Consider the following 16,359-nt stretch of genomic DNA (forward strand, 5'->3'; position numbering starts at 1 on the left):
AAGTCATGAGTTTATGTTGATGTCTTTCAATTCCAGTCCCGTGCCATAGAGTCTTCCTTGATTTTTCCCATACTGTGTCAGTCTCTACTTCCTCCCGCAGAGAGAACCCTGGCACCCCACAACGGCCCTCAGAACTCAGAGAATCGTTTCAGAGCTGCTTTACCCCATACTGCTACCAAAGACACATGGATTTCATAGTGTCTGAGATTGTTTCTGTCTTCAGACATAGAGTACTGGGTGCAGTTCTTTTTTTTGTTTGTTTCTTCTTCAGTGTGGTTTTAATATTAATTTGAAGTGGTTTGGTTCATTTGTGTCCGTTGGCATTCCGTTCTAAGGTCTCACCCATCCTTGTTGATAGAATTTATTTTTTGAACGTGTAAAACGTTAACGTGACCCTAGAAGCAAAACTCTGGTACAAGGTACACATAGAAAAATCTTGTATCTTTTAAAGGCCATTATGTGTTAGCCAGGCTGAGTCCTGAGCATTGTAAACTCTAACCCTCCTGTTGGCTGGGGAAACGGACGCTGAGGGTGATGCTCCTTCATGGAGCGCTCGGGTCGGTACGGTAACATTTCTGCCCCCTTTTTGTAGTTGCAGAAGCAGAACAAGCGAATACGAGTTGGTTGGAGGTGATCAGCTCCACTGCCATTTTGGCTCCATCCTGCATACGACGGGCCTGCAGTACAGAGACTTCATCCACATAAGCTTCCATGACCAGGTACCCCAGGGGCAGTGCTCAGTACTTTTCCCATTGTGTTTAGGGTCAGACAGTGCTGCTTCTTCTGGATCCTTGAGTCCTTGGAGATTCTGGTGGAAGTCGTGAATTGTTTCCCCAGAAAAGTGTGCATAGACACACATACACCCCAAGTATTGCACATATTGGGAGTTCTCAGATCCCTTTGAAGCCCACCCATGTCCGTTGGCCCAGGTTTAACATAGATAGAGCAAATCTGTGTTTTTCACACAAGCCTGTCTTTTACGGCAGAACAATAAGTAGAATTTGATATTAAATTCCACACAGATTTCTGGGGTTCAGTCATCTTGTTTCTGGGTCTGAGCTCAATCATGGGGGTGCAGTAGTTTGCACACTTGGTAGGTGTCACTGTCACCTGGGGAACTTGGTAAAACTACAGGAGCCAGGCTCCAGCCTCAGTGGGGTGTCTTAGCACCCCAGGTGTTTCTCATCTGCACCGGAATTTGCGCACCATTGATGTACACCCGTTCTCAACCTTTGTTGCCTGATAGAATAACATGGCGGTGCTTCCAGAACTCTGGAAGCCCGGGCCACAGCTCCAGTCAACTCAGTCAGAATCTCTGGAGATGGGACCCAGGCCTAGAATTTTAAGCTCCCGGGCGATTCCAGGATGCAGACAGTGGGGAACCCTGATGCACTGCTCTCTAGCCCAGTGGCTGCTGAACAGCTGCATTTAGAATCACCTGGGGAGCTTTCAGTAATCCTGGTGCCCAGGCCACGCCAGACCAGTGAAGTCAGATTATCTGGGCCAAGAGTGCTGGCTCAGGATTCTCTCAGTGTCCTCAGTTTAGGGGCCGTCAGCAGGCTCTGTGTTGCCTTTTACTGAGTGGTGATGGAAGAAAGAGCTGATATGTTTGAAGGAAATTTTTCACAGAAGGTTTTTGTCTGTTCTGTGAATGCCTTCAGGGAGTCTACATGCAAATTAACTGTGTGAGAATTTCTCGTGGGAACAGAGAAAATGAAATTAGCAGTCTTTTCTGCTTGCTATAGATAAGTAATTTTCTCCATAAACGAGGGGCCGTCACCCTCATGATTGCCCACCACAAGGCAGACGTTTTCCCCTCTCAGTCATCACGCAGCCTTCAGAGTTAGTCATCTCGTAACCTCTTCAAAGATGATACGGGCACATGTGCTTGAGGTCACGCAGCAGGGAGAGACAGAGCTGAGTTTCCAGACGGGTCAGTCCAACTCCAGCATCCTTGTAGTGCGCTCTCAGGACTCTGAAGCCATGAGCCTGGAGTGACATACCGTAGCTGGCTGCTCCTAAACGATAGAGGATACTTACACAAGACCAAAACCTTTGTACCCCAGCTTACTGCCAGTTGCTATTGAGTCGATTTCCATTCCTGGTGACCCCATGTGTGTCAGAGTAGAACTGTGCTCCTTAGGGTTTTCAGTGGCTGACATTTTGGAAGTAGTTTGCCAGGCCTCTCTTCCAAGGTGTCTCTGGGTGGACTTGAACCTCCAGCCTTTCGATAAGTAGTTGAGTGCATTAACTGCTTGTAGCCCCTAGGGTCTATACTCCCCACTAGACTTGTATAGAGTAAGTAACAATGGAAGGGCTCTGACTGGTGAGACCATGCGCGTGATGAGACTGGTCCCTGCCCCAGGAGGTAGCAGGCTGGTGGTGACCTGAAGAGGGTCTCTGGTGAATAGCACTTGCTAGTCCTTGCCTGGAGGGATGACTTGTAGTTGATGACCACAGAACTCCATGTATCTGTTGACGCCCTGGTGACGTCAGATCTTGTTCGCTCTACAACAGCACAGTAGAGGTCGGAGAGAAGCTAAGAGAGAGAACAAGAGGTGCTTTCCTAGATGATGGCGTGTTTTCATTTATGCAGTATTCAAGTCGTCATACTCTATAATGAGGCTGAGGGGAGAGAAGTTCACGTGTCCCCTTCTTTCTGTTATGGGTCTTGGGGTTTCGTGGCAGCGATAAGCTGCTGTATCATTAGAGGACCTGGACTGGGCTCGTTCGTATCGTTAGGTGCATGCTCTCGTATTTAGGCCTCATGCCTGTCTCTCTGTCCCTCAGGTGTATGAGCTTCCCTTTCTGGTGGCTCTGGATCACAGGAAAGAATCTGTTGTGGTTGCTGTGAGAGGAACCATGTCTCTCCAGGTAACGGGCTTGCCTGCGGTGTTACACCTGGAGGTGGGGGGTGGGCGCTAGGGGAGACCAGGAGCATGCGTGGTAGTAAAACCGGCAAGCTGCCAATGCCAAGGGGCCCTGTGCCAGAACTGAGAAAAACCATTCTTAAGTAGCAGCATTAGACACAAGGAAGACAAGGGACATACTGGGGATATGAAACGGGAGTGAAGCCAACGTTGTGAAATAGTCCCTTTGTAGAAAAAAATGGACGAAGTTGACCTTTTAATGGGGAAATGTCAGAAATGCGGACAGCATCAGGTCTGGCACCCAGCGGAGGAGTCTTAGAGGGACACCTGCTTGCCTGCCTTCCCACCTGACTTCCTTTGGTGTGCCTGGCCAGCCCCTACAGGGTGACCCTACCCTACCCAAAGCCCCACAGTCAGATGGGACAGAAGTCCAGTGCTGCTGGCTAGTCACACAACTGTCTTATCTGCTCCACATGGTTCCTGCCCTGGTCTCCAGCAAGCCCCGTGTGCCTTTTGGGGGACCTCCCTTATTGACCCTTCAGGTCCCTGTGTACTGCTCCCCTCAAGATCCAGTGAGATCCGCCATTATTGATCCCCAGACCCAGCGATGCCTCTGCCTTCCTCATACCAGACTCCTCTTCATTTCCGTGTTGTGCATTTTGGTTTCTTCTTGGTCATTCCTCAGTCTCATTTTCTGGTTCTTATTTCTCTCCTGACCCAGAAATGCAAGGAGACTCCATCACTGGTGCCTTCAACCCTGTCTGCTGTTCAGCCAGTTCTGTGAGGCAGCCTTGCCTGTACTCAGGGTTGTGGCTCTGCTTCTGGCTGTGGGCTGAGTCTCCTGGCGTGTCTGGGTTTCCCAGAGGCCCCACAGAAACCAAGCTTCACCTTCTGCCAGGACTGCTCTCCCTCGGCCTCCCATTTATAATTCCACCAGTGTCCCTCAGTTGCCCATTGAAGTTGTCTTAGTTTCTCCTCTCTCATTGCCCCATCCATCGTGTCTGCAGTTCTGCCCTGGCCTTTTGGCCATCTCCTCCTCACTCCTGCTGCCAGGGCCTCAGCTCAGCCCTGTCCTTTCCTGGACCTACCTGAGCTCCTTTTCTAATCTCATTACCCCAGTCTGTCCTTTAAACTGTCTAGAGCGCTATTGTTAAAACATGGGTCAGATCACATCACTCCTCAGAAACCACCGGCAACTTCCCACCACCTTTAGTCTGAAGTTCAGGCTCCATGTCACAGCTCTGTTGGTGCTGTGTGGCCTGGCCCCACCAGCCACCCGGCTCCCGCTTTGCCACTGGTGCTCACCCTCCCCATCTAACAGCACCTCGTCTCTGTCGTAGATTTCCATTAGCCATTGACCCAGGGCCCCTTGAGGGCAGGAACACACTTTGCTCAGAGCCCTGGCACCTGGGTTTTGGGCTTCTCAGACACTTAGAAACTGTGTGCAGCAAGGGAGGCAGCAAGTGCATTGTGGACGTCCAGACTCTTCCCCACAGTTTAAGCCTGGCCCAGAGCTGGCCAGGCATGCGGTGCCTCAGGGTGTTTGGCTGCTGGCTTCTCTCCCAAGTCAGGCATCACAGGTTCCGTCACTCAGCTCTCTGACCTGGGAGACTCACCTGCTGCTGATCCCAAGAGGGGGTGTTGTGGGGGCAGGCATCCCCAGTTTCAGCTCAGATGGTGACAACCACCCCTGACCCGGAACTCCTGAGTGACAGCCTTTCCCCTCAATGTGTTCTGTTGTAGGACATCCTCACTGATCTGTCTGCCGAGAGTGAGACCATCGACTTAGGCTGCGAGGTGCAGGACTGCGTGGCACACAAGGTAGAGGCCCCAGGGTTGTGGTCTGGAATGTTCCATGAAGGGGAAACTCAGAGGAGCCAGGAGTTTCCAACTCTGAATCTCTCCCGTTAGTGTCAGCTGCTGGCCGAATGCCGGCTTTTATTCTTCCAGTGCTAATTCCCACAGCACCCCCACGGGGTCTCTTGTTGTTTGTTGGGTTTTCAAGAGAAAAACTGAGCTTCAGAGAGATTAACTTCCTTGAGTCCACATGGGAAATAAATGTTAGACTGGACATTTGAGCTCAGATCTGTGGCTCAGAGCACACGCTTTTCCTTCCTCTTAATTCAAGTAATACGTTCTCATGGGAAAAAAAAAAATTAGTACAACAGAAAGTGGTACAGAGGGATTAAGAAGTCTGTGTGTGCCGCCCCCACCTCCTGGCCCTCCTGAGAGGCAGCCGCCGTGAGCGGTTCCTGCATTTGCACCGCAGGTTCTCTGAGTAGATGTAGCAGCACCCAGAGGCTCGGTTTCACTCTTACCGTGCTGGGCGGGGGTCTGTGGGCAGGACCTGTAAGCACTTCCAGAGGAACAGACCGCTGCCTGCCCAGGGCGGTGTGTGCAACATTTGGGGCAGAGTCTGGCATGAGTCACTCCCAAAGATTCGCAGGGGTCACTTCTGAGGAGAAGCTTCAGGAAGTAAGGGGTGGGGGCCAGGACTTTTTCTTTATACGCTTGTGTTTTTTAAAACTAAAACAGGTATAATTCTGTAGTAATTACCTTATAAATAAAATGCTTAATTAAAAAAAAAAAAGTGTTCTGGAAAGAGGGTAGCTCCAAGTGATGGAGCCCGTGTCCTGCTTTGATGCTTTTCAAGAACTAGTTAAAATTTAGGAATTTTTTCTGCCACCAGCTAGAAGCGTGATAGCCCCTTTTTTCTTTAACCTGTAGCTGTCTCTTTGTGCCTCAATTCACAAAAGACTCCGATTTAACTAACATTGGGTAGACATATGTGAAGAAAAACAAAGGAGGTAATTAAACTGTGCTCATGTTGGTGTCAGTGGACACTTGCTGAAGTTATCACAGGGGCACAGCACCCAGCCGGCCACAGCGGTCCTCAGTGTCTAATGTGTGTGGCCACTGCTGCAGTTCTGGTCTTGCAGGTGTTGCCGTAGGTAAAGGCTTCATTTTATGGAGCCACAAGCTGAGGGCTTCAGGCCTGGCTCTGTGGTCAGTCACAGAGCATTCGCTGGGTCTCCCTTATGCACTGGATGTTCACAGTTGCAGGGACTGCTCTGACCTGTGCCTGGAAGGCGGCTGCCTGAGGTAAAGGCCACACATGATCTGTGCTCTGCTCTCAGGCCAGGGTTTGACGCTGATGCTGCCCACAGAATTGGAGTCTGAAGCTGTGCGGCTGAAAATCGTCTTGGCGTTTAGTGTTTAACACCTGTGCCAGGAGGCTCGCTGGCAGCAGCTGTAGCCTGTGTTCTGTTTGGCTCGGAGTGCCCAGGCATGCCACATCGGAGGTGCCTAATTGGAGGAAAGTAGAAAGGAAGTTATGGCTTGTCAGGAAATGGCGTCAGAGTGTACCCAGAACACTGAAGCTTTCCTTTTGGCTTCTCTTGTACGATGCCAGGTTCAGCATTCCATTTGCAGAAGGATAGACTTACTGAATCCTAGGGATTTGCAGTGGCTTTAGAGGTTATCCAGAACTGCCCCTCATCTGACAAAGTCTCTTCTGCCCCTTCCTGTTAGAATGGACCCTGCAAAAGGATGAGGACCAGGTCTATCTTGCAGGGCCCTGGATTTTTTGAAGTTAAGCCAAAATCTGACCTCCCCAGAACTGATGTCTCAGGGTGGTAGTTTTGCCTTTGCAGAAGCAGGAGATGCTTTGTCAGTGTCGTTGATTTAAAACTTTGTTTTAAAGTCGCTTAAAAGGACCAGGCATTTATTATCCAACTCTGATCAGCCATGAGGACTCGGCTGAGGTGAAGTGTAAACACACAGCAACATACATGCAGCTGCAGAAAAAGGCCCCATAATATAACTGTTCTTGATATCATCTTTCCAAATATTTACCGAGCACCTGCTTCATGCCACGTTCTGTCCAAGGTGCCAGGGACACAGCATTGACCTGACTCCACATGGCAGCCAATCCCATGACGCTGATATTCGAAAGTCACAAATAAGTGTATATACACATAGCCCTGTCTTCTGAGTCAGGGCTGAACCTACCTTGTGTGGGATCTAACAGCCACCTTCTCTGTCCGTGTGTTTAGGGAATTTCACAAGCTGCCAGATACGTTTACCGACGACTCATCAACGATGGCATTTTGAGCCAAGCATTCAGCATTGCTCCCGTGAGACTTTATATTTACTTTCATTTTAGTTTGTTTCGTTTTCTCTGTCACCAGCTCTTTCTTATTTTCAACCTCTCCCTTCTGCCGTGTCCTGTAGGAGTACCGGCTTGTCCTTGTGGGGCACAGCCTGGGGGCTGGTGCTGCAGCCCTGCTGGCCCTAATGCTGAAGAGCGCGTACCCACACGTCAGATGCTACGCCTTTTCCCCTCCCCGCGGGCTGCTGAGGTAACTCTGTTTTCATGCATGGAACAAGGTGCCATTTATAAGCCATATGGTCAAGACTCATGTTTTGTTTGTTACTTGGTTATCATTTCCTCTTCCTCAGGAGCAGCTGGTGTGTTGACCCACTGTTTAGTTGTAGAAGAAAGAATGACTGACGTTTCTTAGATCTCTCTGACCATAGCTGTGATTTCCTAGATGATATGGTCTTAAAAAAAAAAAAAATTTTTTTTTATTTATGGTTTAAGATTTATTTTTTTTGGAGTTCACAAGTACATTTTTCTTTTCGGATTCAGCATACTTAATCCTGGACTGTTCTCTATAAACTTTTGCCCTGATTCCAGAAGTAATTTGTACGTATCATAGACAATTTGGGAAATAATAGACAAGTGGAGAGACCCAAACAGGTCCTCAGGTTGAATTTGGTGGGTTTCTCTTAGCTCTGTTTTAATGTATAGATTTTCCCTCTCCTCCTTTATTTTTCCATCTTTTTTGAAGAGGCCAGGTCATTTGTTCTGGAGAACATGTCACATTCTGGACTTTGCTTATTATATACTCATAGTATCATTTAATGTGTTCCTGTGTCCATGCCCTTGGTCGTTTGTATTTCCTGGAAAATGGCAGTTTTGTGTGCGATTCGATCAGATTCAGGTTGGCTTTTTGGCCCGCCGTGGGTCAGGGTGTGTAATTTCTCCTGCATCTCCTCAGGGGCACATGTTGCCTCCTTCTTTGAGATGTTGGCAGCTACTGATGATTATTTAGATATGTTGTTTTATTAGGAGTTGCAAAAAGGTGATATTCTCTTTCTCCCATTGCTTCTGCGCTTACCAACTGAAGCACTTTTTAAAAAGAATTTCTCTTGATCATTTATTGGTTACCCTGAGATATAGCTCATACAGGAGGAGCAGGATAAAATGGCCGAGTGTTTGACTCACTCCCTTTATTTAACAATGTTCAGAAAAATGAATTGGTATTCTAGCAGTTTCCAGAAGTGGATGTTGTACCCGTACTGCCTTCCAGTCCATTGCAGTTATCCTTTTGATTTCAGATTGCCCCGTCTTTGGCCAGTGCAAGTCCCATCCAAGTAGGCCTCTCCATTCTTCAGCCACAGCCACAGCTGTCTGAGAGTTTTCTTGCTTTCTGGTACAACACAATGTTCTAGGCCCGAGTTTTATGTCCTGTTGCATATCTGGAGTCAGCCATTTCTCCAAGAAGCATTGGTCACTTTTACTGGGAAAGAGTATGTAGAGACTGTTGGGCACTAGTAGGGGTGCTCACTGCCATAGGGCATGTAGAGACTGTTGGGCACTAGTAGGGGTGCTCACTGCCAGAGGGCTAGTTACGGAAAGCACCAGGAAATACTTTTAATTCCAAAGGGAAAATATATCTTTAGTTCATATTGTTACTTCAAATTTAAACTAAAGATCAGGATTTTTACTTAAAGTATTTAATTGTATTCTTGTGTTTACTGAAATTGTTTTTTTTTCTCTGATGCTAGAAATCTTGGTGCCTGTCAACATTAATCTAATTACTTATTTGCATTTGTCTATCAATCAACCATAGTTTCAGAAGGGCAATACCAGTATTAAATCTAACATTGGTTATTAGTTGCCATCCTGTCGATTCTGACTCATGGTGACCCCATGTGTGCTGAATGGAATTGCTCCATAGAGTTTTCAAGGCTGTGACCTCTCAGAAGCAGATCGCCAGACCTGTTTTCTGAGGTGCCTTTGGGTGGATTTGAACTGCCGACGTGTTAACTAGTAGTGGAGCACGTAACAGTTGGAGATTCCTTTGCAGTTTGTTTTGCTCTTAGGTATATTCCTACTAGGGATAAAAATACAGTCTTAATTACTGTTATTTTAAAGTCATTTAAGATAATTCTTTGTTTAGTCAATTCACTGAGTTTCATATGGCTTTTGATTTTAGGGAATGCTTCTGTTGTTGTTTGGTTTAACTTTGTTTTATAATTCTGCAAACCTTTAACATAGTTCCAAAGACAGTTTGAAAGGTACACTGAGAGAGATCTAGTTTCCATTCCTCTTCCCTCAGTAATGTCCTTTCTCTCTCCAGGAGTAGCCATTTCTATGTCTCTGTATTTTTTACTTTTTATTATTTTCCCATACTACATATGTGCACGTATGTATGTGTATTTGTATTTTTCTCCCTTTCTTAGATAAAAGGTAGCCTAGGGTATATGCTGCTCTGCATCTGGTGACTTTAACGGTACTTCCTGGACACGAGCCCACGGCGGTAGAGATCATCTTCCTTCTTTTTACATCTGCAAAGGACCCCTCGCTACGGGCTGAGCCCCGGCTTATGACTTCACTGCATTTCCCTGAGGGTGAACATTTGGGGTATTTTGCAGTAACTGCAGACAGTGCTGCAGTGAACAGCCTTCTGCATGGCTTTTTTGTGCGTCTTTGAGGGGGAGATTCCTGGAAGCTGAATTGCTGGGCCAAGGACAAGTGCCTGGTTCGGTCTGCCGTCTTGACTGGTTTGAGACTGGCTCTGGCCCATCTCAGCTGAATGTATCTCGTGGCTCTGGTAGAACATGGCTGTGAATTGCTCTACAGAAGCCTTTCATCTTTATTTCTCTTCACCTGTGGAGGACAGAGAAGAGAGTGGACTTGTAGGAGAACTAGCCTCTCAATCACCTGGCAGAAGGTCTTTAATTCCTTTGAAGCTCTCTGTGGGCAACATAATGATAAAACTAACTTTTCTTTCCTTTTTCTGAAATTTCAGCAAATCCCTTTATGAATACTCCAAGAGCTTCATTGTGTCACTTGTCCTTGGGAAGGACGTGATCCCCAGGTATGTCTGCAGGGTGGTGGTCTGTGTGGTGGGAATTTGAAAACACTGGGTCCACTGAAAGTACTGAGCCTCAGTCTCACCTGACTTTTTCTGAACAGGTTAAGTGTAACCAATTTGGAAGATTTAAAGAAGAGAATCTTGCGAGTGATTGCTCACTGTAACAAGCCTAAGGTAACTCGGGTGTCCTTTGACGAGGGCCTGCAGGAGCTGTGGCCTCCGTGAGACTGTGTGGAGTGGAAGAGAATTTTCTTCATTCATAGCCTCAGAGCCAGGGCAGTTGATGCTGTTGGTTCATTTCTCCTTCCACCCTCCGCACCATTGTCTAATGTTCTATAGGTGATGCCTAAGAAAGGGATGTGGCTAAAACAAGCATGTGAAATACCCCAATCAGATTTGCTTCCTGTCCGATTTCTTAGTCCTGTCTTGTGTCGTACAGTATTCTCATGCCCTTGGTGATACTGGCCCAAAGCAAAGCAAACAGGGCTGCCAAATGTAGGTTTAAGAGGTTCTGCTATTCTATACTGAGGATTACGCAGTCACTAAAAATGGTGACATATATTTGTATTCCATGATGTACTGAAAAGTTAAAAAATAATAAAAACAAACTTAATGATTATTAGAGATACGATCCAAGGCGGGGGAAGGAAACACGGGATGTATATGGGTTTTGATGAAAATTTGGAGAAATGTACACAAAATGTGGTCTTATTGGCTAATGGAATTAGAGATGATTTTCAGTTCTTTAACCCCTTTGTTTCCTGAAATTTTGTGGGTTTGTTGCTAATCACACAAAAAATTCAAGTAAAATTTCTCCTTAATAATTAGAAAAACATTTTAACTTAATATCTAATGTCTTTATGGGAAGAGTCAAACTGCTTTGCAGCATTGCCTGAAAAGAAGGGTACCTCCTCCTCAAAAAAATGCATGATATGGTTTTTAAATATTGCTACAAGTGGGATAGAGTCCCTGGGTGATGCAAGTGGTTCACACGCTTGGCTGCTAATTAACCAAAAGGTTGGAGGTTCCAATCCACCCAGAGGTGCCCAATCTACTTCCAAAAAATCAGCCACTGAAAACTCTATGGAGCTGTTCTACCCTGACACACGTGGGTCGCCACAAGTCGGAACTGACTCAGCGGCCACTGACTACTGGTTACAAGTGTGATGGCTTCATTGTCCAGGAGACACCAAAGTTTGGACCCCTTCAGCCTTACCCTCACCAAGCCCATGGTTTAAAGTATGCCCAGGCATTCAAGATGTTGGTGGCTCCCTGGGTGTGACAGGGAGCAGCCCCCCTCAGGGCTTGGTGGTGGTGATACTGAGAGCCATTCAGAGAGTAACAAGCCTTCTGCCTCTTTGGGTTTTGCCCACAGTACAAGATCTTGCTGCACGGGTGCTGGTATGAGCTGTTTGGAGGGGACCCTGATAACTTCCCAACAGAGCTGGATGGGGGCAACCAGGAGGACCTGACGCAACCTCTCCTCGGGGAGCAAAGTCTGCTGATGCACTGGTCCCCAGCCTACAGCTGCTCCGATGACTCCCCACTGCACTCCCCATCCAAGTATCCTCCTCTCTACCCCCCCGGCAGGATCATCCACCTGGAGGAAGAGGGCCCTTCAGGCAGGTGAGTGCCGATGCCCCCTGACAGACTCGGGGGCTGACTTGGCTCCATCTACTCCACACCAGCCCAAAACCCAAGCCTTGAAAGAAAACACAGGAGGGAGTGAGGCTTTGTTCACTGATGTTTCACCGTTACCTTCCAGGCTTTGCTGCTGCTCCACTGCTCAGTATAGTGCCAGGTGGTCACAGGAATCAGAATTCAGAAGGATCCTCATAGGCCCCAAGATGCTGACAGACCACATGCCTGACATCCTGATGCGAGCCCTGGACCACGTGGTCTCAGACAGAGCAGCCGGTGTTTCCTGCTCAGCACCGGAAGCCTCCCGTGTGCACATGGTGTAGCCCCAGCTTCTGGAAGCCACTGCAGGAACACAGGCCCTTGCTTTTGTTCTTACACTGATTTAGTATCTGAGTGATTCCTATCATGCCAGTAAGTTGGATTTTCATCAGCGGGAATCGGAGGGTTACTACATTCAGTGGTCTCCTAAATGACTGGGTAACTTCCAGGAAATCATTCCGATCGTAGTGGAATCTGGAGCTAAGGGAGAGCGTCGAGGTGATGGGACCCCGGAGCATGAGAACGAACATGCAGAAAGCCTCAGAAGCTGTTCCCATTGGCCTGCCAGTCCTGGCCCTGAGGAGGGTGGGAAGCCAGCACCCACTTTTAAGGCCCTGACTGGGCTTATGGGATTCCACACCTAAGGTAACCCCTTTCACCAACGGGGCTCATCCTGAGACCGTTGAGGAGTCTGACATTGGCTTACAGGTTTGCCGTTTTCCTGGCGACACAAACAACTACTCTGAGTTGTGAGGATAGAGAAGCAAGTGAGATGCCCTTCAGAGAGCTGAGTTTTCTTCTGGGTGGCCCCAAGGGTCAGCCCTGAGCTCCGAGTGGGGATCATCTCGCAGCCTCAAGACAAAGACCAGGTCAGGAAACCAGTGGCCACGCTCCCTATGCTGGCACCCTTGCGGCCTTCAGCACTGGTCCTTGTTAAACACACCTCGTTGCAGTGAGGAGTGGATGTGGCTTCATTCTCATGTAACGTTCCGGTTCTTTGTGGCTGGCCAGTGTGTTCAGAGGGAGTTAAAGAAATAAAGCACTTACTGGTGACACCTGTGCCCACTGTGCAGCGATGTGCTCTCCTCTGTCTTTAGGCAGGTCTGTTTACTGGGTTGTTTCACAGCAGTCCTGTTTGAGATGTTTCTGTGTTCTGTAAACAAAGTCTTAAGTTGTCCTGGAGTTCTAGCCAAAGACTGCAGATTGTACAAGCACCACATTTCAATCCCCCCTAGAGCCCCAATAAAATGACAGTAATGGGATTTCTTTTAAAAGCATAAACCCACAAGGATGGAGAAAAGGAGACAAGAACAATTAAATTTTTGGAGGCTGGAAATCAGATGGCCAGATATAAACAGAATCATAAGCAGGTAAAGAACGCCAGGAACTAACCCTCTGAAATAGGGGTGAGGTGGCTTACTTGAAAGTGGGACGAACTCTGGCCCCTTGTTTGCTTAGGGGGGAGACTGGGAACCAGCACAGTTGAGGGCAACAGAATGACTTTCCTGGACTCCTAAACTCACTTTTCAGGGAGAAGATTGTCCCAGAAAATCTGACCTCTAGAGACATCTTCCTCAGGGCCTCTCGCCTCAGCTGTCCCAGCCAGATCACCTCACATCTGTGCTGCTGAAAACCTGCACAGGGCTGCGAGTTTCAGATACTTTTGTAATACACAACCGAAAGAGCATGGCAATGTCCAGTCGTTTCTTTTCTACACAGAATTCCAGAGGCAGCTAATCTGGCACCCTGGGTAGTGCTGCACTAACGTAACCTACTCATGTGCCACTTCCAGTCTGCTTTTCAGGTTCTAAACCCTTAAGCAGGAGCCAAGGGTTGGTAGACACTTGAGGAAACAAAGCAGACACAGGGAGAAGCTTCCAGCTATCCTAGTTTGCTGCATAACATGCAGTTAGTTACATGGAGACCCAGGAGGCTAAAAAAGATTTTAGAGAGTAAAAAGAGCACTGGAAATAAAAGCACGATAGATAAAAAGGAAGAGACAAACTGGGGAATGGGAGAGGGTCAGAGACCATTCCAGGAGATCCAACACTGAATAGTAGTTTTAGAAGAAACAGAAAACACTAAGACATGAGTTTCCAGATGGAAAGAGCCCACCAAGTAGAGTGCTGTGGATATAGATAAACTCTAGGATACGGGAGAAAGGGGAAATTCTTCAAGATTGATAAATAGGGAAAAGTACACCTCAGTGCGAGGGAAATGGCTATGGAAGACAATGGAAAAACTTCCTTCAAAAACCTGAAGAAAAGTTTATGTATGACCTACATTTTTAAACCCAGGCAAATGTATCAGGGTAGAATAAATTCATTTTCAAAGATGCAAAGGCTAAAAAGTACACTTTTCCACACACAGTTTCTCAAGAAGCTCTGGGAGAAGCTAATCAAGATGAAAAAGTAAATGAACAGGAAATGGTGTAAGAAATAAAAGATCGACACACATGAGAGATGAAGGCCAGATGACTGAGAGACTAGGAAAATGGAAACTGATAAAATATGTAATGTAGCTGAACATCTTGAGATTTACATAGCAGACAAAACTAAGCAAATAAAGCATGATCTCAGAGGAAGCCAAAAGTTGTGGAGGAAAAGGTCTGTACAACTCAGTAGTGAACACCTTACATAGTACTAATGTAGACATCAAATGAGAGCCAAGCAAGATTGTTACACTGAGGGATGGAAAGGGGGGGGGGGTGTGCTGAGAGGACTGTGTAAGTGGGAAGAGAAAGCCCTTGTGTTTTCCACAATGGAAGGTCAGTAGTGATGGCTAACGCTGAAAAATTCAACTGTAATTTAGACACGTGGAGATAAATACCAAAAACTAGAAGAACTGAAAGTAGTTGCCTCTGGGAAGGGCGTAAAGGGGGGACTGCTGTTTTTGTAACAAACCTTGTACCACTATTTGACCTTTAAACTACGTATTTTTGATGTTAAAAAACTAAAAAATATAAATCTTCAAAGCAATAAGGAATATTTAGAAAATTGACTAACACTGTGAACTTTTTATAATACAATTCTAGGCTCTAAAAAGGATCTTAGGGTCACATAGTTCAGTTACCACCCTGTCGAGCTATGCCCTGATGCCTTGTACATCTGCAGGACCAGCCCAGACCTCTGGCCCGGGATGTGCACTCACATGCACGCACACACACGTACGCCCCAACTGCTGGCTGTCTCCATGTGAGCATCTCACCATCACAGGTCCACACCCTCCAACACCCCCACCACCACACTTACATTGTTTAACCATTGATGCACCTATCTCCCTGTGAAAAGGAATTTCTCCAGGGACCCAGGGCTTTAAAGTGAGGCAAATGACACACCAGGAAGTTTTCACCAAGTTCTCAAAAATTCAAGTATTAAATCTGGAGGACATTAAAAACCAAACAAACTCATTGCCATCGAGTCGGTTCGACTCATCAACGACCCTACAGGACAGAGGAGAACTGCCCCATAGGGTTTCCAAAGAGCACCTGGAGGATTCAAACTGCTGACCTTTTGGTTAGCAGCTGAATTCTTTAATTTTTATCGTGCTTTAAGTGAAAGTTTACAATCAAGTCAGTCTCATAAAAAAATTTATATGCACCTTACGATATATTCCTAGTTGCTCTCCCCTTAATGGGACAGCACACTCCTTCTCTCCACCCTCTATTTTCATGTCCATTCAGCCAGCTCTGACTCCCTCTGCCCTTTCATCTCCCCTCCAGACAGCAGCCACCCACACAGTCACATGTGTCTACTTGATCCAAGAAGCTCACTCCTCAGCAATATCATTTTCTATCCCATTGTCCAGTCCAATCCCTGTCTGAGGAGTTGGTTTTGGGAATGGTTCCTGTCTTGGACTAATAGAAGGTCTGGGGACTATGACCTCCGGGGTCCTTCTAGTCTCAGACCATTAAGTCTGGTCTTTTTACGAGAATTTGAGGTCTGCATCCCACTGTTCTCCTGCTCCCTCAGGGGTTCTCTGTTGTGTTCCTTGTCAGGGCAGTCAGCGGTTGTAGCTGGGCACCATCTAGTTCTTCTGATCTCAGGCTGATGTAGTCTCTGGTTTATGTAGCAGCCAAACTCTTCACCACTATGCCACCAGGGTCTCCTGGAGGACATTTATGCTTAGTGAAATAAGTCAATCACAAAAGGACAAATATTGTATGGTTCCACTATTATAAAAGAATATACACACAGAAAGCAAAATCCTTTGATGGTTACCAGGGATGGGAGTTCACTTTCTAGATAGCAGGCACTTGTTACTTTTGGTGATGGGAACGGCAAGGATGAAGTCAGCACAACCTGACCAAAGTAAACAAAAACACTTAAGAAGTACATGAGAAAAAGGAACAATTTCAGTAGATGCTACTAACATACACAATATTGCAACAGTAAAGACAACCAAAAGTGTGTGTGGTTATGTGGATGTGGGTGCACATATATGTATAGAAAGCGTAAGTGCACGTGCATGTATAGGTCTATCTGTAGGCGTATGTATATACACATTTGTGTGTGCTGCCTATAAATCCACATATATAAAAAACCACATGGGGCACAGTCAGAGAAGCTTCTTAGACATAGCCAAACAACTTGCAGGACTGGTTTACTGGGTTCAAAGACTTGGGATCACAGTCTCAAGGGACA

The 16,359-nt window shown here is 46.8% G+C and overlaps 1 protein-coding gene across 1 annotated transcript in view; it reads left to right on the forward strand.

Moving 5' to 3' along the window:
- Positions 1 to 12,777, forward strand: part of DAGLB (diacylglycerol lipase beta) — a 30,461-nt gene extending 17,684 nt beyond the window's left edge. The window contains exons 7-15 of the mRNA XM_049904328.1: positions 593 to 719; positions 2,791 to 2,874; positions 4,614 to 4,691; positions 6,926 to 7,006; positions 7,104 to 7,231; positions 9,971 to 10,039; positions 10,138 to 10,210; positions 11,412 to 11,662; positions 11,802 to 12,777. Of these exons, the coding sequence (XP_049760285.1) occupies positions 593 to 719; positions 2,791 to 2,874; positions 4,614 to 4,691; positions 6,926 to 7,006; positions 7,104 to 7,231; positions 9,971 to 10,039; positions 10,138 to 10,210; positions 11,412 to 11,662; positions 11,802 to 12,000 (1,090 nt within the window). The 3' untranslated portion in view covers positions 12,001 to 12,777. The remainder of the gene's footprint in view (positions 1 to 592; positions 720 to 2,790; positions 2,875 to 4,613; positions 4,692 to 6,925; positions 7,007 to 7,103; positions 7,232 to 9,970; positions 10,040 to 10,137; positions 10,211 to 11,411; positions 11,663 to 11,801) is intronic.
- Positions 12,778 to 16,359: the final 3,582 nt, after the last annotated feature.

Source organism: Elephas maximus, chromosome 12 (assembly GCF_024166365.1).
Source record: "Elephas maximus indicus isolate mEleMax1 chromosome 12, mEleMax1 primary haplotype, whole genome shotgun sequence".
In the NCBI taxonomy this organism is placed as follows: domain Eukaryota; kingdom Metazoa; phylum Chordata; class Mammalia; order Proboscidea; family Elephantidae; genus Elephas; species Elephas maximus.